The 22766-nt window shown below is 38.7% G+C and overlaps 1 protein-coding gene across 5 annotated transcripts in view; it reads left to right on the top strand.

The window, feature by feature from the left end:
* Positions 1-14035, top strand: part of LOC148363516 (protein FAM107B-like) — a 56801-nt gene extending 42766 nt beyond the window's left edge. For 3 of the 5 annotated variants that reach the window (XM_088337422.1, XM_088337424.1, XM_088337420.1), the window contains 2 exons: positions 3544-3712; positions 7914-14035. In XM_088337422.1, the coding sequence (XP_088193548.1) occupies positions 3544-3712; positions 7914-8030 (286 nt within the window). In that variant the 3' untranslated portion in view covers positions 8031-14035. Of the gene's footprint in view, positions 1-3543; positions 3713-3777; positions 4194-7913 lie in introns of those variants that run through there. The other 2 variants (XM_088337421.1, XM_088337423.1) reach the window with 2 other exon arrangements.
* The last annotated feature ends 8731 nt before the right edge of the window (positions 14036-22766 follow it).

The raw sequence follows: 22766 nt of genomic DNA, 5'->3' as shown, positions 1-22766 counted from the left end.
TCAACAAGTACAGTATTTGTCTGAATCCAGGGTTATGACTGGTGAAGATGTAAAGCACAATTTACCTTAAACAAACGCAGAATTATTCAGAATGTCACGTTTGAGAGAGAGAGAGAGCGAGAGAGAGAGAGAGAGCGAGATTCTCTTTCATACGTGCATTTGTATAAGAAAATGGCTCCTGTTAAGAGACACGCGTACAACGCCGAGTTTAAACTCAAAGCGATCAGTCACGCAGCACAACACGGCAATAGAGCGGCAGCGAGAGAGTTAAACTTAAATGAATCGATGGTACGGAAGTGGAGAAAGGATGAAGATAAGCTCCGCCAAGTAAGGAAAACTCAACAAAGTTTCCGTGGCAATAAAGCAAGATGGCCAGAGTTAGAGGAGACACTTGAACAGTGGGTTGTTCAACAAAGAGCGGCAAGCAGAAGTGTCAGTACGATAACTATACGTATGAAGGCAACAGCGCTGGCACAAAAACACCGGACGTGTTGGATGGCCCATTCACTGAGATATGGTCAATTCGAACACAGCAGAAGAAGAATTCGAGGGATTCGTCGATGAGGAGCTTATAGAGTGATCTTTGTTTTTCTTTTGTGTGTTTACGTTTTACATTTTACAGTTATTATGTTATTGCTTTGCACTCGTTGTTTTTGCACATTACGAGTGTCACTTTATTGCGATTGCACTAACGTTTCATTTAAAATAACAGTATCAGACGTTTTTTTCTTTGCGTGTTGACTAAATGGACAAAAAATAAAATGATATGTCGATGTTGTTCAAAGATGTTAAAGATGTGTCACGAAAATGCTTTACCTCAGAGAAAATAATAAAACGGCTGTTTATTTATTTTGGGAGTGAATGGAGTTGTGGAAAGCTTGTTTGTTAATAAAGTTTGACCTTTTTGAATGTTTTGTTGACATTCCCTTGAGCGTGGCAACATCTAGAGGTTGCATAAAGTAACTACATTCTCTACTGTAGTCAAGTCGTCACATTTATTTACCGTAAATAGCCCTTAATCCCAAAAATGTCTCGAAGGACTGCACAGGATACAATTACAAAATTGCACAATTACCTGATCTTAAACCAGCATGCACTTATAGCGCCTTATAATGGGGTGCGTCTTATGTATGGCATAAGTTTTAAAATATATCATTCATTGAAGGTGCGCCTTATAACATGGTGCGCCATATAGTGCGGAAAATACGGTACTTTGTTACGAGTGCTTATAACAGCATTGTGCTCTTACCGGGTTAGTGTGGTTTCTGTGTATGAATTGGACACTGCTTCTTTTGAAGGGGCAGGGCTTGTGCTCTGCTTGGATCTAACGGAAAAGACCAGAGAGAGGGAAACGAGCAAAGGGGCTGATTTCCCTCGGGTTTCATAGTTACGTATTATCAACCCAAGTTGAAATGTATAATTTATTTTACACGTCTTTAAAGTATTGGAAAATGTTAGTTCGTGTCATATTTTCCCTCCTAGAGAAACCATATTAAAAGAAAAATATATTTCCCCCTCCTTCATTTTTTTCAATTTGTAAACATTTTTGGAAAAGTGCCAGTTAGTTGTATTTTTGCAGTGTTTCTGTTGCAATACTTCTCAAGTTGTATTTCTGTGGTAATATTTAAAGAGTATTTTCTATTAGAAGTGTACCCAACCCTCAGATGAGAAATTCAAACCTGTTCTAAAAGGTCCTTCTCCAAGCCCTTTTTTATTGGGTCTCCCAGGTTACCAAAAGCAGATCAGCCGTAAGGGATATGGGAATCAAAGAACAGCAACATGATTAGTCAGTGGTGAAAATAATGTAAACTGCGCATAAAGTCAAAATGATGAACAAAACTGCTTAATCACTGTCGAAACAACAAAGACTGAGCCAAAATAGCGAACAACTGTACACAATAAAGAATAACATAAAAATAATCATAAAATAATTATCAACTCTGGCATCCTCAGCAAACTTCATGGCAGGTGTCCAAATGTAAAAACAATATAAATTATTTACTTATCATTGCCCCTGTATTATACCACAGAAAATAATAAATTTAAGCAGTTTTTATTTTCTGAAAACACAATAACAAACATTTAATGATTAACTTAACCTATAATGTTTTTTAGTAGGATGGATAATATTTTATTTAATCTAATCTATACATACATAGACAGTGCTATCAAAAAACAGACATGTCTATAAATAAACTATCATCATCAGACAGCAAAGATTGGAGTGATATTCAGGAGTTTGAAGTAGCATTTTATAAAAGAGACGACCATAATATTTGTCATGTATTTGTCTGGTGTAGAACCTGGTATATAATTTCATAATACTATTACACATGTTTGCAAATATTATGTTGAACAAATGTGAGCGCTTAATAAAACTGATTTGTGTATTATCTATTTAACTTGTTGAAGTTTACATCCAAATTTTGAACATCGAGGAGAATATGTAGAAAAACTTTACATGAAGTTTGATTGAATTACGCTATGAGAGACCTGGCTAAAAGATGAGAAAACTGCAAATTTTGAACTAAATGATAATCAAATTTTTAAACAAAAAAGATGTTTAAGTCGGGAGGTGGGGTCGCCTTGTAAGTTAAAAAAAATATGGAATGTCATATTGGTCCAGGAAAAAGATAAAAGAAACCAACAGTTTTTTTTCCAAACTAAATACAATTTTGGGGGTAATTTGTAAAAAGAAATATCCCAATAATGAATTTGTCAATGTTTGACCCAAATTAGTGATTGCTCGTTTTTCACGGGGGTTACATTCGAAAATTAACCTGTGAAAGGCGAAATCTATGTAAGTAGAAACCTTTACTTGTGTTTTTACAATTATCATCCAATTAAATACTCTACAATGCATTGAATTAAAAGAAAAAAAACTTTTTACAGGCCCAAGCATTTACTGAACAAATAAAAGTAGGGTACCTGTTAACATTAATTCATTATTACTAATACCTACCCTCTAAGGTACTGTTTGTCTATCAGAATGCAGAACACATGATGATGATTCGGGAAGCAGCAAGAAGGTAAAAGATGAACCGGATTATATCATGGGATAACAGTATTTTTCAAGAACCCACTGAGGGTTGTGTGTTGAGCCAAGTGCAGAAACACTTTTGAGTATAGCAAATATTGGTCCTTTACTCGGGCAGGATTCGGCGAAGAGGAAGTTAGTTAGCAAGGCAGCAACCATGGTCCAAAATCTATGTTAAGGGGTCAATTTTCTAGTATGTGCAGACAACAAAGGTTACATATAGTTCATCAGGCGGTACTCGGGATACATAAGGGCAGGCAAGGGTTTGGTGCACTGGAATAAAAAGATGCTGCATCAAGAGTGCTTGGGATGTGAAATAGAAGACAACAAAAGCACAGAGACATGGAGACAACTGTTTAAATAGTGACATGGGAGGGTCAGGATAGGTAGGGGAGAGAGTGAGAGAAGGAGAAAGCCACATTTTTTGAAGAACACGTTACTGCAAAATTTTTTGATTTTTTTTTTAGTTTATTTTTAGTTTTCAGTTTATGTTTGTGCTTGCGTAGCAGCGTCGGTGGTGTGCGTCTGGAGACCAAAAAGACAGAACTTGAGCGTGTTCTGGAAAGTCGGCGGCGTAATCAGCTAACTAAAGAACGGAAACAAGAGGAGGAAGCACGCAGGAAGATTTCGCCGCTTGAAGTGGAGCTAAGGAAGAGGCACCAAGCTCTGGATGAGGTAGTTAAGACACAATAAAGAAAAACAAGTACAAAAATACCCACTCTATGTGTGGTCTCTTTTAGGGCCCGGTCACACAGCCGTTTACGTCTGTATCGCGGCTGAATCACGGCCAAAAATTTCTGCCCGTGAAGTAGACGCTGTTGCCCGCGGTGGAAAATGCGCAAAATTGGCCAACCCGCTGTTCATCCGTGGTATGCCCGCGAAACAGACGCCGGCGGCTGTTCCGCTTCCTCATCGCGTCAGTTTCATGTCCTTTCCGCGTGTGGACCACGGGTATAAAAGCTGCCGAGCCGGGCTGTAGAAATCATAACCGCTCAAGACACAGTCCCGTGAAGATCAAGATTTCAAGCTATGGCACCGAAGAAGAAGCCAATATGTTATTATTGTAATAGTTTGTTTTTTTTATTTTATTATCTTGTTATGAAATGAAAAGAAATGTCAAGAAATAAAAATGGATTAAGACGAGGTCACTACGGTGACGGGGATCCATGTTCACCCCTTGACTTCTCGAGCACAACTGACGTGTGCTCGGCAAATCGCGCTGAATATACGCGGAGAAAGGCGTTTCACCATCACACGCGTTACACACGCTAATTCACGTGATTCAGCCGCGATACAGACGCAGAACAAACGTGCTATGACCGTGCTCCACCCGCGATTACCCGCTAAAATTCCGCGTCCTACCCGCGTGTAACCGTGCCCTGGCCGCGGTCGTAGCACATCGTTCCGCGTCTGTACCGCGTCATATCCGCGTGTGTACCACGTGTGCCGCCCGCGGTTACCCATGGTCTAAAGTTTTGAGCAGCGCAAAACTTTTTTGCGCGGCCAGCCGCGTGTGAATTTCTTACCGCGTGTAAACGGCTGTATCTCGTCTGTATCGCGATCTCAACGCGAGCAACAGCGTCTGCTTCACGGGCAAAAATTTCTGGTCGTGATTCAGCCGCGATACAGACGCAAACGGCTGTGTGACCGGGCCCTTAGATCTGTGTTTTTTAACCTTTTTGAGCCAATGTGTAAAAATGAATGTCTGGCACCAGTTCCATGTTTTTACATTTTTTTTAAAAGTGAAATCATGTTGCCTAAACCGGTGTTTTACAACCATTTCTAAGCCAAGGATCATTTCTTTTATTGAAAATTTTCCACGAACCACCACCAGTCGGCACCATTGCATCTCTAGTAAAATTAAATTAAAATGAAAGATACAGTAAAGAAAATAAGTATTTGAACACCCTAATATTTTGCTTTTTCTCCCACTTAGAAATCAAGGAGGGGTCTGAAATTTTCATTGAAGGTGCATGTCCACTGTGAGGGGGATAAACTTAAAAGAAAATTCCAGAAATCACAATGTGTGATTTGTTTAACGATTTACTTGTGTGATATAGATGCAAATAAGTATTTGAACACCTGAAAAAATTAATGATATTTGGTATATTTGGTACAGTAGCCTTTGTTTGCTATTTCAGAGGTCAAACGTTTCCTGTAGTTTTTCACCAGGTTTGCACACACTGCAGGAGGGATCTTGGCCCATTCCTTCACACAGATCTTCTGTAGATCAGTCAGGTTTCTGGGCTGTCGCTGAATAACACGTGGTTTGAGCTCCTTTCAGAGATGTTTGATCGGGTTCAGGTCTGGAGAATGGCTGGGCCATGCTAGAACTTTGATATGCTTCTGACGGAACTACTCCTTGGTTTTCCTGGCTGTGTGCTTCAGGTTGTTGTCATGTTGAAAGACCCAGCCACGTCCCATCTTCAATGCTCTGACAGAGGGAAGGAGGTTGACACTGCCCCAGTCATCCTCTCTCTAATGCTTCTTGGTAGGGATGGTGTTCTTCAGATTGTACTCTTCATTCTTCTTCCTCCAAATACTCTTCGTGGAATCATGACCAAAAAGTTTTATTTTGGTCTCATCCGACCACAAAACTTTCTCCCATGACTCCTCTGTATCATCCAAATGGTCATATGCAAACTTAAGACGGGCCTTGACATGTGCTGGTCTAAGCAGGGGAACCTTTCGTGCCATGCATGATTTCAAAACATGACGTCTTAGTGTATCACCTACAGAAACCTTGGAAACGGTGGTCCCAGCTCTTTTTAGGTCATTGACCAACTCCTGTAGTTCAGGGCTGATTCCTCACATTTCTCAGAATCATTGAGACCCCACGAGCTGATATCTTGCATAGGGCTGCACTCCGATTGAGATTGACCGTCATGTTTGACTTCTTCCATTTTCTAATGATTGCTCAAACAGTGGACATTTTTTCACCAAGCTGCTTGGAAATTGCTCCGTAACCCTCTCCAGCCTGGTGTACCATTTTGTCTTTAGAGAGCTCTTTGGACTTCGCCATGTTACAAGTTAAAGTCTTACTGATTGTATGGGGTGGACAGGTGTCTTTATGCAGCCAACAGATGCACCTGATTCAGTATGATAAATCATGCATTGTGATTTCTGGATTTTTCTTTTTCGTTTATCCCTCACACAGTGGACATGCACCTATGATGAAAATTTCAGACCACCCCATGATTTCTAAGTGGAAGAAATAGCAAAATAGCATGGTGTTCAAATTCTTCACTGTACCTTTTAGGGGTGATTCTAGGTTCAAAGCTTTGGGGGTGCTGAGTACCCAGAGTTTCAGGCTTATAAAAAAAATAATTTAACTTAAAGTGATCTGGGATCATTCATGTGATGTTCAGGACTGTGAACATCACATTAGACTTTGTGGTTAGCAGAAACACTTACTATGCCCAGTTTTTTACTCATTTATTTGTAACAGAGTACACACAAACATACACGTACACAACACTTTATAATTCCACCCTACACTTTACGGATTAAGCTGTGTCGCCTGACCTTGTGGTCTGCAAACGTGTTAATAAGTTTTTGGTGTTGCACTTGGTCAAGCACATATTTTTGAATTTCCATCACAGAGCTGGTTTGAACTATGTTCAGTCAAAGCCAGGTAGGGTGCCGGCGTAATGCGCTGAAAATCTTTTTGTAGCTACAGCTGCTTATTGGAATTGTTAGGCGAATCTGTAAAACTCTCTTCAGAGTGGGAAACATTTCAATCTCCAGGAGATTGTACACACCAATAGTGTGTGTTCAATGGCAGCAGACTCCTTCTTGCTTTTATTGAGTTTTTTTTGCCACCACTACTTCTGCTGACTTAAATTCAATGCCATAATGCACTGCCAGTGTTGACAACTGAGACACAAACACAAAATTTTCAGGAGTAGGACACATGAAGCGGTGCTAGGAATCGGATAGCCAAAACCAGAGGTAAATCAGGTTATTTTTTTACTTAATAATGTTGTTGCAATTTTTGACTTTCCAAATTATTAGATCTCTTTCAAATTTTAGTTTATTATTAAAAACTAACAAAAATAATTCTTAAAATAATAATAAATGATCTGCCAGACATTCAGTGGTCAAAAAATACACACTGCCAAGTATCATACGGGCCGCCTGGATTTTTTTTTTTTTTATTTTGGCCACAAAAAGAGTCAGAAATCATGTTATGAGTGATTACTCTTGGCCCTTTTTTTCAGAACAACTCAAACTTTCAATATCTACCATATCTATGTGTTAAGAAAATGTCATAACAGTTCAAAAGAAGAAACAAAGCAAAAAACGGACTTGGATTTTTCAGGATTATAATGAAGTAGCGACTGGAACTGGTCATGAGCACATTGTAACACATCATAAACTGGATATATGAACAGATATGATATACAAAAAAAGTTTAGTCTTGCTCTCAGTTGTCCATATATTGTGAACTATTTTTCACCATGGCTAGGTGTTTGATGGGACAGAAGCAATTCCTGGAGACAGACCCACATTTTACATGACCCATCAGTACCCCAATTAATTGCTCCTTAGCTAATCAAAAGTAATAAAGAAATATTCATAAGATTCAAAAAAATGTTTTGTTGGCTTTAGATAAGCAAAAATGATTAACAAAATGCATTAATTATGTCTCTACTGTGTCATTTCTTACCCGTGATTGTTCTGTTGCCACACGTGAATCCCTTTGAGATACCATTGAAGAAAGTTGCTTCCACCTTGTGGGTGTTTTGCAGAACAACTTTGATTTATTAAGATTTTTTTAACAATAGCAGAGTTACGGTAATTTGAATAGCACCGGCACCCCGATGGTAATAAGAGGGTAATGACATTACTTTATTATTGTTTTATGTCATTTCAGATGGACTTGGAGCAGCAAAAGGATGAGGAAAACCATCTGACAGCTCCTGAGTTTGTCAAAGTTAAAGAAAACCTGAGAAGGACTTCTTGTGCTGGCAAAGAGGAGAAGCAAATGTAATGTCGGGCCACCTTCGCCAAACCAACACACTAATGTACAAGCACACAAACTTGAGATGGATGACAAAAAATAAGGGGAAAAAGACCTGTTCTTTCCTGCGATCCCCAAGAGAATACATGGTCTAGAAATTGTCTGGATGGATGTAAGACGCGCGCTTGTGGCTCTTGCCTTCTCACAGGGCCAAATGACCAGTGACAAGCCATGAATTTTACCCCTAGGCCTTCAGCTCCAGTCCGAATTAGTGATGTGTCGTTTGCGAATGAACCGGCTCTATGAGCCAGCTCTTGGAATTCAAATTTCCTATTTCATCTGTGAGGAGTCCAAAGGAGAGGTGAATTTGGCTAACTTCCGCCGCGCGCCCTGTTCTCTGGGTCAGACGTCACCGGATGCCGCAGAGCACAGTCTGCGCGAGAAAGGGGTGGATCCAAAGGCCTCTGTGTCATGTTGATGCGCGACACGTATTGCCTGTCTTTTATAACAGAGTTAAACAAGACTGTATAGACAAAGACAAAGAAGAACAATGATGGACGGATAATAAGATAGAAGCTCAGCCCGACCAACTTAGCAACCCAGCCCCAAATTCGGAACAAGTCAGGCTTGGGCTCGGGCTTACGATCTTATCTCTAGGCTGAAAATGGTGGACAAAATCTTTTACGGCTTGCGAAAGGCTTGCTTGCTTAGGAGTCGTGCAACCTTTTGCTTTCAATTCAACACAATATACTTCCTTGTACAGATTGTTCCCTTGATGTTTAACAACTGTTGTGGCTACCACTTTGGTGGATTGCTGCCTCATAGCTAATTATAATTTGTGAATCCGGTGATGTTGCTCAAGCCCCACGAGAAGACTCTCAGATGCCAGCTCGGTATCTGATTGGCTAAACTTAGTTTTCTCGAATACTAATGTTACAGGACACAACCCTTCAGGATTATTTTGAAAGCCTCTGGGTGAATAACTCTGCCGAGCAACACGTAATGGCTGAAGTGTGATTAAATAAATGCTTGAATATTAAAGCACACATCTGGAAGCAGCACAACCAGCGGAGAAGCCACGAAAGAAAGGTGACAGACCAATTTGGAATTATTATTAAGTATTGATGGACAAAATTTAATTAAAACCACATACAGACACTCCCCTACTTCCGACCTTTCGACTTAAGTAGAACGGTAGATATTAACATTTTTTTCGGGATGTTGAAAAATATCCAAACATTGCTGTGAGTTAGATTTCGTATTGTGTGCACCTTTTTCCGAGTACAGGACATTACTTTAGTGCTTTTGTCCGCTGCTACCGGCCTGTGGCGCTGTCAGAGGTCAGCCAGAATCCACCCGGAAGTAAAAAAAATACCCACTTGGTCTTTCTAGTTCGTATGTAAACATACAGTGCTATGTGTACTGAATCTCCAGTGCACTCAGAACCTTGACGTTTTTATTGTTTAATATCTCGTGCATCCATTCAACATGGTTGGTCTAAAGTGTAAAGGAGAGAGGAGACGTTTATTTTGAGATGAAAGTGGAATAAGAAAGCTTGATGTCGTTGAGAAAATGATCGGAACGCTTTTTTTCGGGCACTTTTTACCACGGAGGACGACCTTTTGAAGCGCATCTTCCAAAAGTAAGGTACACTTAACCTAATTCATGTTTATAGAGCCTATTATTTTATGAAATTTTTATTTTTAGTACAAAACCACAAAAGTAACTTATACAAGCCTTAAACATACTTACCGTAAATTCCGGACTACAGAGCGCACCTGATTATAAGCCGCACCCACCACATTTTAAGAGGATAACCGCTTTTGTACTTACACAAGCCGCACCATTATATAAGCCGCATACGCCCACATTAAACCATGTAACACAATCACAAAATCAACCCAAACCCTGAGTCCTGTGATTTTAACTGAACACAAAATATTCAGTTCAACAACCACAGCCGGCTAAATAACGGAAAATGATACCGGTACTTAACATTTGATGCAGGCCTGCAGAGTCCGAGTCCCGTAGTAAAGTAATCCAAGGAAAAAAAGTGTATATTTCCAAAGGTAAGGGTGGGAAAAATATATATCCACTATTGTCTGCCGTGTCCACAAACACTCACCTTTACCGTTCTCCACTTCCCGTCATCCCCCGCGTCTGTTACGCCCCTTCTTTTTAATTGGTCAGTGCAAGACTTATCAGAATAAGTGTCCAAAATAAATACATTACAAAAATATACAGTTGCAAATACATATTATACATGGTTACACATATTTACAAAGAAAGACGGTACACCGAGAGAGTTTTCAAAGCTTTAATAATAATATTGTAAGTTTCATCCCAAACCGTGCCTGTGACTTGTAGCAGAACGCAACTAACAACACGCTCGCAATACAGTTAGGAAGTCTGTTAAAAAAAACATACCGTACATGTAGAAATCACGGTAAACCGTTCTCATCTTTCTCCTCCCTATAACTGACGTCATCAAAGTTGTCTTCCTCCAGTATGGAAAAGAGACTTTGTCATATAGACAACGTCCCACGCTCCTTTATTCTAAAACACGCTAGCAACACGCTCGCAAGGTACAGTTGGCGTGCAGTAGCTGTTTCCTTCTTTATCGGACTGCTCGATTGCTTTTAGCTTGTAAGCTGCGTCATGTGCCTTAAACTTGAGCGCCGCTGGCGGCTGTTAGAAAAAGTACATCACTGAATAAGCCGCAGAGTTGAACGTTTGGGAAAAAAGTAGCGGCTTATAGTCCGGAATTTACGGTATATAAACCACAAACATACAAAATATAGCACTTAAGCAACTTAGGAACAAATTCAACTTACGAACGTTTGTCCGGTACCTATATCGTTCGTAAGTCGGGCAGTGTCTGTAATTCAGTCATATTTTAGGCCAGCAAAGAAGGTCTTGCAGGTCCTCACGACCAACCGTTGCAAATATCCACTGACAGTGAGCAGGAAACCAGCATAATTTAATGGAAGACATGTAGGTTTGGCCAAAAACGAGACTTATAAAAGGAAAAAAACACATTCATGCATGACATCAACAGACTGGTTGTCATGGATAAAAAAGATGGATAGCCCCTCAGTGGCAGGGCGGATAAGCAACCGGTAGGACTGGTAGCCGATTCTGTCAGAAATTTTGATGTTTTGATGTGTTTCTCTTTAGACAATTTTGATTGTAAAAAATATCTGAAATGACAACAAACCACCAGACACAAAACACGATATTATTGACACATTCTTGAGTTGAATCTATCGTTACAACCCTCCATAATTTTTGATGGACTTTAGTTTTAATAGATGATTAAAGAATTATCAATTCATTATGATGATTAAATTTTTAAAGTGTTCGCTAAATATTTTGAATCTGTCATATCGTCTATATTAAGGGTCTCAAATTTGCGACACATGGTCTAATTGCGGCCCCCGGGTTTATATTTTGAGGCCCCTGCTTTGACATGAAAGTTGAAAGGACATTGTGTATTATTTGACCACCAAGTGTCGCTGTATTGTTTGGTGCATTAGAAAACGAGTGTTTCAAAGCCGCATGTTCTAATCAACTTTAAGGATTCCGACCAAGTGTTTTGAAGAAGAAAAAAGGGCTGAAAAGAGCAGTTCAGTTGAAGAAAAAATACAAAATAAAAAACAATATTTTGGGCTTGTGAACAGGACACAGTCCTTCCTAAACAAGCATCGAAATATGGCTTACCACACTTTTTATTGGAAAGGGGCGTGGATTGACAAAAATTAAACTTAGCTGGAAAATGAAACTTAACAGTCCAACTAAGGGAGAGAAAAAAGAAATAAAATAAAGAGGGAGAGAAAAAGATTGAGGGTGGGACAAAGAAAGAGAGAAAGGGAGAAAAAGAGAGAATGTGAGAAACAAAAGAGATAAAAAGTGAAATAATAAGAGTGGGGGAAAGAAAGAGAAAGAAAGAAACACAAAGGGAAATAGAAAGAGAGAGAGGAGAGAAGAGAAGGGGAGAAAGAGAGAAGTGGAAAAAGAGAAGGGGAAAGCAAGAGAGGCAAAGAGAAAAGGAAGAGAGCAAAAGAAGGTAAAAAGACACAGAGTGAGGAAGAGACAGGGGAAGAAAGAAAGAAAAAGAGACAGAGAGAGTGAATGAGAGAGAGTGAGAGAAAAAGGTATGAAGAGTGAGAGAGAGAAAGAGACAGAAATACAAGTACAGGATTTGTGAGAGGCACCTGGCTTTGGCAACATCATGTGGACAATTTCAACCTGCTGCTCGTTTTTCTCTTGTGCTTCCCTAACCTTAACATTGATAATTATTTGATTATGTAGATGATAAACATTAATATACTGGTAAACAGCTAAAAAAACTAAATATATTAAATTTACTTTCCTTTTTAGCAGTGCTTCAATGGCACCCATATCTCACAATAATTTCCTTCTTCGACTCAATTGTTGTGTCACTTTTTTCTACTTTTCCTCCCCCTATCACTAACTTTCTTGGGACCCATTGTTATGCACAAGAAAAGGATCTCAGCTGTGGCACTCATTCTTAAAGCAATAGGATCATCTAGTAGGAGTTAACTATAATTATATTGAGATTACACTTGGGGTGGGCGATACTGGGAATTTAAGTACCGATCCTATCTATGTAAATCGTTGTAGATCGATTGTTACCGATCCGATGCTTGGAAATGTCATGATCATTGAATAATTGAACCCTTTCCTCTTGAATTAGATTATATTTAAAATGGACAAAGCATACAAGTTTAAGCACTAAAATGTTTTTGTTTTCATTAAATAACTACAATTTACTGTTAACTTTAACAGTATAAAAGAATAAATATAAATATTTATATTACAAACGTGTCAAAACAAAACCAAGCAAGTCAAATAAAAAAGCAGCAATGTAATGAAAATATGAAAATAAATATAACAATGTCAACTATACCAGCTATACCTTCCTTTGCACAATATTGTGAGAATTCGGTAAGTACAAATAGTGTAAAGTTGTAAACATCCATCCATCCATTGTCTGCACCACTTATACTCAGTAGGGTTGCGGGGGTGCTGGAGCCCATCCCAGCTATCTTCGGGCAGTGGGCAGGGGAAACTCTGAACTGGTTGCCAACCAGTCGCAGGGCACACAGGGACAGAGAATTTTCTCGCTCATTCACCCCTAGGGACAAATTGTACCGGCCAATTAACCTGACATGCATTTTTTTGGAATGTGTGAGGAAACCGGAGTGCCCAGAGGAAACCCACGCAAGAACAGGGAGAACATGCAATTCCACACAGGAGGTTCGATCTCATGACCTCAGAACTGTGTCGCACACGCGTCACCACTGCGCTGCCGTGCTGCCCGAGTTGTAAACAATACAAACTAAAAAAACTAACAGTATAAGAAATACAAATCTACTACAACTGTTACAGAACAAAACTCAAGAGAGTCAACCAAAATATCGGCTATTTTTTTTTTGCTTTATATATATATTTTTCTTTTAACATTCTTTTTTCCTTTCCCGTTTTCTTTTTTTTTGTCTTTCCTTTGTTGCAGACTGCACTCACCGCTACATCCATTTTTCTTCTGTCTTTTTTTTGGGTCACGGGGTGGTCAAAAAAAAAAAAAAAAAACAGGAAAGGAAAAAAGAGTGATAAAAGAAAAAAATATATATATAAAACAAGAAAAAAGAAGTAAATAGCTGGGGGGAAAAGACACAAAAAAATAGAAGGAAAATGGAGAAAAGGGAGAGGAAAAGCTGTCATGGTCGCCTTGGCGACCAGTCTGCCCCGCCCCCTGGGCACCAGCTGAAGCAGTTCAACTAATCGCATGTCTGCTATTTAAGGCTGGATTGTGGGCTTTGCGGGGGCTGGCTCATTATATACACATTCCCCGGTCTGTTATGCCTTGTCCTGTTTTAGTTTTAAACATTGTCCGTTCTGTTATGTCTTGTCCTGTTTAGTTGCGTTGGAAGAAACAACTGTTTGTTTTGTCATGTCCCAGAGTTTTGGACAACTTTTATTTTGGTGAATAAAAGTTTTGGATCGTTACGCAATTGAGTTCTCCCTTCCTGCCTCCGTTCCAGTCTGGTCACCCCTTCCACTCCACCACGCCTCGTGACAGCCCCCTTCCACTCCACCTCGTGACAGAATGAGCCAGCCAACATTTGAACTCAGCAAACGATCCCTGCGCGATTTGGGGAGAGCTGGAGGACGCCGTTTGGCAAGCACCCATTGAGGTATCCTTCCCTACCCGTTCGAACCACGGCCCCGCCCGTCGTGGCCTATGCTGTGCCTCGAATGGGGTCCCGGGAGGATTTGACACCTGCCAGTCCGACTCCCCGTCCTGCCAGTCCGACTCCCCGTCCTGCCAGTCCGGCTCCCCGTCCTGCCAGTCCAGCTCCCCGTCCTGCCAGTCCGGCTCCCCGTCCTGCCAGTCCGACTCCCTGTCCTGCCAGTCCGACTCCCCGTCCTGCCAGTCCGACTCCGTCGCCTGCCAGTCCGACTCCGCCGCCTGCCAGTCCGACTGCGACTCCGCCGCCTGCCAGTCCGACTCCGCCGCCTGCCAGTCCGACTCCGCCGCCTGCCAGTCCGACTCCGACTCTGCCGCCTGCCAGTCTGTTAGGGATAATATTTTCGTAATAGGTTAAAACTGAAGTGATCAGTAAGAGAGGCAAATGTAGTTTTAGAATTTATTCACTGCGCAGTGGGTAGACTAATACAAAAGTCTCACAAGTTTCCCGCGCTGCAGCCGGGTTTTGTTCAAAAGCGTGCACATGCGCAGAAAGTATCAATGACGTCACACATACGTCTACGGTTCAAAGTTCGCACATGCGTAGGAATAACCAAGGACGTCATATATATCTTTCAGTTCAAAAATAGTACAAAATGAGTTGTAATTTAAGTCAAGCTCATCAGGATTATTTGTAACATAGAAGACAGAGAAATACACAATTAACTAAATATGATCAGCTTTTACATTTCCCCCCTGTTGTGGATTTCGAAGGACATCAGTGATAATACCAGAGGTTTTCAAGTTAACACATCATTAAGAAATACAACAGGTTGGTAGTTTCGTGGAGGGGCGAAAAACCTTCGTAAAGGAAAAAATTCCCCTCCTCCCACCTCATTTCCATGAGGTCGAGAGTGTTTCTTATGCTAGAAAACGTAGTAGTAATGTGCGATAGTTAAAAACACAAAACAAAGAACCCTGCCTGTGCGTTGGTTTCCACAGGGCCTGGATGACTTGGTGAACGGGACTCGATTAGCTTACCCGCTCAGATCTTCGCGTGTGCAATAGGGAGATTTCCCTTTATTGGTAGGGATAAGTCCTTTTAGACAATGCTGTCTAAGTCCATTTAAATTTGGTGTATGGGAACTGATACCAATGTAACAACGCAGTCCGCAAAGTCCAAAGTTTTCAACATAACAATCTTATTTTGGTACTTTTACGACCACCATTTCTCTAGATATTGTAGAGTCCAATGCCTATTCTTTTGGAAGAATAGATCAGGGCACTATTGGCGGCTTTGATGCAGTTTTTCATGAGCATGGCCACCGTAAGGATCCCCACACCTCCTGGCGTGATGATGTGTTGCTTGTAGATGAGATGACACCATCCAGTTGTCCACATTGGACTGCTCCTCTTTTCGGATCTGGCAAGTTAGCTTCTTCCCTGGGATGACAGCCTCCTGCCTCGTGGCGGACGTGTGTAGGGGACACAGCTGATGGCACGAGTGCTGGCACACTCCCCAGAGTCCTGACCACTGCCCTTGTTAGGTTTGAAACTCCCTGGGCTGACAGAACTCCGTCATCTGTTCAGCAGGGGTCACCATCTCCTGTATGGATGAGAGAAGCATAATGAATATCATAGAACTGGATATTCAGGGAAAGCTGTAGTTGGGGAAAAAAAAGGATAGTCAGGACTTAATTTTTTTTTTTAATGGTTTATGTTACCCATAATTTACTCTCCCCCCCTGTTGAGACTTTCGTGGCTCCAAACAAATAAAAAAACAAATTTATTTATAGATTCGTATATTTTCTTAAGTTGTCTTTATATTTATTATAAGTGGAAATCAAAATCCCCACTATAAGATGCCCTATCCATTTTGAGCATTTTATCCCAAAATTCCAACTCGAAGATAAACAATTTATTTTTTAAATTGTCAGTTCTAAATTTCAAATTTTGCTTTTTCACTAAATCCAGTCACTGAATCAGTTTAACCATTATCCTTGTCAGAATCATTTACCCTGATTTGAGTGATTGAGTGTTTTCTCTTTTGTAGATTGATCATATTCGAGAAAAAAAATTGTATGCATTTTTTATTTGCATTTTCTTTTGATTTCAATGTGTTATCTTGCTGTTGGCCATTCGCCTCGAGGCAGATGACCAGGGTAGATTGTTAAATTATCAATTTAGCCCAAGAAAACACGTTTTTATTGTCATGATTCACTCTTTGTTTTGCCTTTTGTAAAAATCATAACCTATGTATTATCTTTTCAGTAAGTAAATTTGTGCAAATTAACAGTATTTTGCAAAGAAAGCAGGTAATTCACGCTCAAAGTGAATGATTTTGCCAAAAATGAAAAATACCATCCAAAAATGTTCTCAATGTGGGCGATTTTCTAATGGTGAATGGTTATTTTAATTGATTTTTGTTAATCAATTTGACAAAAATTGTAAATTTTGTTATATTACAACATTTCTTTTGTGTAATATTTTTCTATTCGTCCAAATTTCGTAATTTGAATCTCAAAAAGTTTTATGGAGAGCTTATTCAGAAGACAATTTTTCATCAATTGCGGAAAAACTAGGTTTTAACTTATATTTTACTGAATGTCTCAAAATTTCCCCCCTGAGTTAAAACCTAAGTTCACTATCTATGAATAGGAGTGAAATCAGACACATTTATAAATTTGCAAGATGAATTTATCAATCTTCCTCAAATACATTTACACTTTGTATTAACAAGACTCTATATAACTTCAAGCAGACGTATTCTTGAATGTTGTTGTCTTTCAGTCTTTTGATTTGCTTATTCCACATTACATTCACCATTTGAATGTTGCTTTTGGCCCATCAAAAATAGTTTTTCAAAAATGTGTCCATGTCAAACACAAAATGACTTTATTGACTTTTTTGTCAATTCCACTGGCAACGACTGCAGGAATCTCCTGTTAGCTGTCTGAAAAGCAGCTAGGATGTGCCCCCATCACTTCCTTGATCTCGTTGTTGATGAGCGTAGCTGGGATGTGCTCCATATCACTCCCTTGGCCTCGCTGTTGATAAGCGGCGCAGATAATGGATGAATGATGTCTTTGGCTCTTTCAGCAAATGATTTTTGTCCATGATTTCTTTTTGACAGATTGGTATGTCCTTTGAAGAGTGCACGGACTTTCAAAAAGAAGTCTTTTTGTGGAATTCACTGGCACTTAAGAGTCTCGTTAATTCCATTGTGCTTATGTAGTGGGATTTTTTTTTTTGTAAATTGGCCGGATTATTCAATGTCTTAAATTTTTCTCTAAATTTAAGTACTAGTAGACATTATCTTAGTTTAATCAATTTCTATCCATTTATTTCCCATGCAATTATTCTTAAATTAGCCCGATATGTCTCGAAATCAACTAATCCGTTACTTTTATTTCCTATGACCCTCTTCAAGATTGATCAGTTTCTTATTGTCTTCTAAAAATGCTCTTCCATAGAAACCGTTTCCTTTTAACTTAACCAAACCATAAGTCAGTATTTATTACACATTTGTTTATCACTTGTCAATCGTAACACTCAATCTAAAAAAAATTCAGTGTGTAATCAATTGTCCTCCCAATTGTCCTTTGGGCTAAATTTGTCAAAATTCCAAACCCTCACACTATCTAAACATCAAAAATCTCAAAAGATCTAAAAAAAAATTCTCAAAAAATGCCAAATCGAACTTAATGTCATAACTTTTCTAATTGTATTTTGTTCTCTCTGTAATCATAATCAATCTTTTATTGATTCACTATAGAGCAATACATACTTGTCACTTATGAATTATCTTGTTGAGTTGTATTTATTTTATTTTCATAATCTTTATTCTGCACAACAATCTTTGTTTCTACGCATTAGTCTTTGTTCTAAGCAGCCTTTCGAGATCCCTTGTGATTAAGGCTATACAAATTAACATGATCTGGTCAGACTATTAATACTTGTTTCTTTTTTTTTCCTGTTTAAAAGGAAAAAATTCATTCAGTGACTGAAATAGCTTCAGCTACGTTATTAATGATTTCTAGTCTCGAATTCTTCTTTTCTGTGTTAATTTGTCGTCATTTTCAAACTTCCTTCAGAATTTTGATTATTTGAAATGGTTCCTGCATTATTTTATTGAGAGTAATCTACTATTGAATAGGAGAACAACTAAGGAAATAATCTTTTTTATATTACGCCTCTTTTGAATTTGTCCATTTACGAACGAGAAGATGAACACTAAAATTATGGACGTTTTTTTTTTTTTAGTCATCTTCATTGCTTTTTTCGTCCCTGCTTTATCAGGAGCAAAACTACATGTCTTAAAGTTATTACCCTTTTGCTATTCGCATATTCAACAAGAAATGATTAGTTCGGTTACTCAAATATTCTTTCTTTTTAAACTATTCTGTATAGTTATCTTGTATTATACACTCATTGTTTTCATTTCCCCACGTCATTTATGCTGGGGACGCAACTTTTTTCCCTTTAATTTGTCATTATCATTTAGTTACTCTTTAACAAAGATTTAACACATTACAAGTCTAATCGTTATTTTGGTTTTGCTGTACGAGTTTTTATTTTCCTGCACGCCGATCTTAGCTAACGAGATCTCGTCGCTTCGAGATTACGTCATTGTTGTTGGTAATTCTTGTCGAGTGACGGTCAGTCTTTTTATTAGACAAACGGCTTTTTTCCTTGTTCAATTCATCAAAGAGAGCTTGCTTTTATGGCTCATTTGCTTTGATGATTGACATCACGAATTATGTTGTACTAAGATGTTAAAGAAGGAAGTACAGAAAGTAGAAAAATATGGAAAAAAGACAAGCCTGTTATTTGCAATTACCATCAACAAATGCAGAAAATAAATTAATAATTTGATGATCAAAACTGAAAGAATACGCAGATATCTACTATACTTGTATACTTCGATCTTTGTATCACTAAATTTCAGGGGTACATAGATGGCTGCCTAGTTCTATAAATCTTTTAGCAAGCTAGTGCACGGAATCAAAAATTCCTATCATATTATCATTATTGATAGTTCAGTTTTAAAATTGTTTCATTTATATATATATATATATATATATATATACATATATATATATATATATTATATATGTGTATATTATATGTGTGTGCAGCACGGTGGCGCAGTGGCCAGCACGTGTGCGGCATTACTAAGGACCTGGGAACAGGTGTGTGTGTTCCAAGCCAGCCACTGGGCTCCTGTGCGGAGCCTGCATGCTCTCATTGTTTACGTTGTTTACGTTAGTTTCCTCCGGCTATCCGGTTTACTTACCTCTTTCAAAAACATGCATTTCAGGTGGACTGGCTGGTCCAAATTGTCCCTACGTGTGAATGAGCTAGTGAATTGTCTATCTTTGTGTGCCCTGCAATTGGCTTGCAACCAGTTCAGGGTGTCCTCCAATCGCTGCTCGATGATCGCTGTGATGGACTCCAACAAGATGAGATCTACTTATCATAGTTATGGTTCATACCGGCCGAATATGAACACAAAACTTTTCTGCATCTCACCTGTAACGCCCTTATTGTTGACATATTCCTTTAATATCATAAAAATTGGTTTTTCACTTACCATCTTTCATCCTATGTAATATCTTCATCATCGTTATTAGTGCTACCTTTCCCTGATCGCTTTTCCTCCCATTTTCTCCTCAGCGGGTTGTTGAGTCCAAATGAGACAAGAACCAAAATTCTAGAACTCAAAAACATTGTTAGTGCAACACTTTTACTGTAAAATCAAACTTTACCTTAGTTACTTTGTAGTGTTTTCACGATAGTTCCCTAACAATATTTCTGTAGTCTATAATATTTCCCATTATGGCAACGAAATAGTGTTTTTATAGTATATCTATGTTCATTTGCCTTCAAATAGATTTTCATCCTTTAAATAATTTCCATTAATTTTTATAGCTTATCTATAAAAATACTGTCACATGTTTTGCACAATGCTGACAACTTTTTTGCTGCGATGTCTATTCACCAAATGCATATTACACAAACCTCAATTGTATGTAACCTTTTACATGCAAATATTTTTGTGTAAATATTGTATCAATTATAACTATAACCTTATTTTCTCTGTTCCTTTACCTCACTTTGAAGATGGATTGTAATGCCAATTTTCATTGTCAGTCACAATATGTTAACCCATTTTGTAACTATGTCGGTAAAGGTATATTCTATTCTATCATAAATGGTTTGCATTTATATAGTGTTTTTCAAGACCACGAGGAACTCCAAAAACACTAATGTGATGTTTTTCATACTTTTGTCTCAAGTTTTTCATATCCAATTTTCAGCGAATTATTTTTTTCTTTAAATAACTTTTCCCTTTTACATTCCTTCCTTCTCTTACTTGTATTCTCCTTGCTCTTCTCCTTAACGATTTACTTTATTTTCCCTTTTTACTTCCTTCTACCAACTCTCATCTTTCTGTATTTGTAACTTTTTCCTTTCTTGTTTACTTGCAATGTCCTTTCTTCTTTTTTCGCTCTGATCAATCCACATCTTGTGTCGCTTCCTTTCCTCATCTTTTCTTTCCTTTCGTGAACTAATTCAGCCTTCAATCTGATCTTCGTGGTTAAAACCTTTCTTCAGCCATTTCTTCAAAAACTTCGAACTTTCACTGTCCATTCCACTCATAAATTTCACATCTGGATCATCTAACAACTTCCTTACATGCTTTGCCAACAATCCATTCCCAACATAACACTTTTCCCTTCTGCACCTTCTAACACCCTTTTTAGCTTACCAGCCTAAATGTAAAAATGACGTGTATTGATCTACGAGTCATTTTATCATTTTTATTCCACTCAATGAATTTTCCCTCCATATTCATTGAAAATAATTATTCGCTCTATTTCGATAATTTTGTACAAAACACCTTTTATCTCTAATTAATCCATTCATCAATTCGCTCAAGTTGATTTTTCCCCCGTCTTTACAGTTCTTAATTTTCTAATTTTGAACTGAAAACCGGAATATTCTATCTTTATTTTTGTTATTGTATCTTTAGTAAGTGTTATTCTGGCATTAACTTCATTTAACGCATCTAAAATAACTCAAACATAAGTTTTCTAAACTTACCACACCTAAATTTATCGTTTTCCAATTGAAAAAAAAAAAAAAAATTGGGACCGAAAATTTTTTTGGGGGACCAGGTTCTGGCCCTCAGTGCTTATGTTGCTCACCGTTCGTTCTAAACCCAAATTTTCCGAAAAAGTCAAATTTTATTCTATATATTTATTCATTTTGTTTTTCTTTTTTTTAAACACAAAGGACAGACATAGAACAATGGGAATTGAAGCGTGATAGGAAAGTTTACAACATGAATGACAAACAGTACTCACATACACATAGGACAGACATAAATTTTGGTTTTATTAGTTTAATTTAGTTTGATTTTAGACCGTGTACACTTTTTATGAAGCCATGCAGTTTACTTAAACCTTTTTTTTATTTTATTTTACCACAGAAGGATTCGTCCTCTCCATTTTAAAAAGGACAAAGGGAAAAGTGGGGGTCGTGTCTATAACCCTCCCCCTTTCTTACTTTTCTTTTCCCCTTCTCCTCCCCCCACGGCTAGATTAGTGTCGACTTTTTCCGTCCCAAGGCAATCCAATTCCGTCTCAAACAAAAAGTTTGAGTATTTAAAATACTTCGTATTTTATTCTGATTCCTTTTGGGTATTTACTTAGCTAAGGTTTTGTAATGGCTTTTCAAGCCCACTTTTGGCGCCCGTCCAACACTACTTTGTCCCTCTGTGGCCAATTCAACTTTATCTTTTTATAAAAATGGCTTCGTTCTTAGAATTATTCCAAATTTTTATATTACAAATGCATCTCTTACCGATCACTTCATCCTGGTTCGTTGACGGTGCCGCTAACTTTGAAGCTGATCTCGAAAAAGAACAAACGGTTTCCTTTGTTCTAGACCAACCGGTAGAATGGATTGTTTTCTTCGTTTTCAACTTCAAAACACTACGTACCGTCCCGGGTTTCGGCACCAAAATGTTAGGGATAATATTTTCGTAATAGGTTAAAACTGAAGTGATCAGTAAGAGAGGCAAATGTAGTTTTAGAATTTATTCACTGCGCAGTGGGTAGACTAATACAAAAGTCTCACAAGTTTCCCGCGCTGCAGCCGGGTTTTGTTCAAAAGCGTGCACATGCGCAGAAAGTATCAATGACGTCACACATGCGTAGGTATAACCAAGGACGTCATATATATCTTTCAGTTCAAAAATAGTACAAAATGAGTTGTAATTTAAGTCAAGCTCATCAGGATTATTTGTAACATAGAAGACAGAGAAATACACAATTAACTAAATATGATCAGCTTTTACACAGTCCGACTCCGACTCTGCCGCCTGCCAGTCCGACTCCGACTCCGCTGCCTGCCAGTCCGACTCCGACTCCGCTGCCTGCCAGTCCGACTCCGACTCCGCTGCCTGCCAGTCCGACTCCGCCTGTCCTGTTTTCGCCTGCCTGTCCTGTTCGACTCTCCGGCCTGCCTGTCCTGTTCGACTCTCCGGC

The sequence above is a fragment of the Urocampus carinirostris genome, chromosome 6 (genome assembly GCF_059441175.1).
Source record: "Urocampus carinirostris isolate Australia breed hairy pipefish chromosome 6, RoL_Ucar_1.0, whole genome shotgun sequence".
Classification (NCBI taxonomy): Eukaryota; Metazoa; Chordata; class Actinopteri; order Syngnathiformes; family Syngnathidae; genus Urocampus; species Urocampus carinirostris.
The sequence above is the reverse complement of the archived record's forward strand: the minus strand, read 5'-3'. Positions and strand labels throughout refer to the sequence as shown.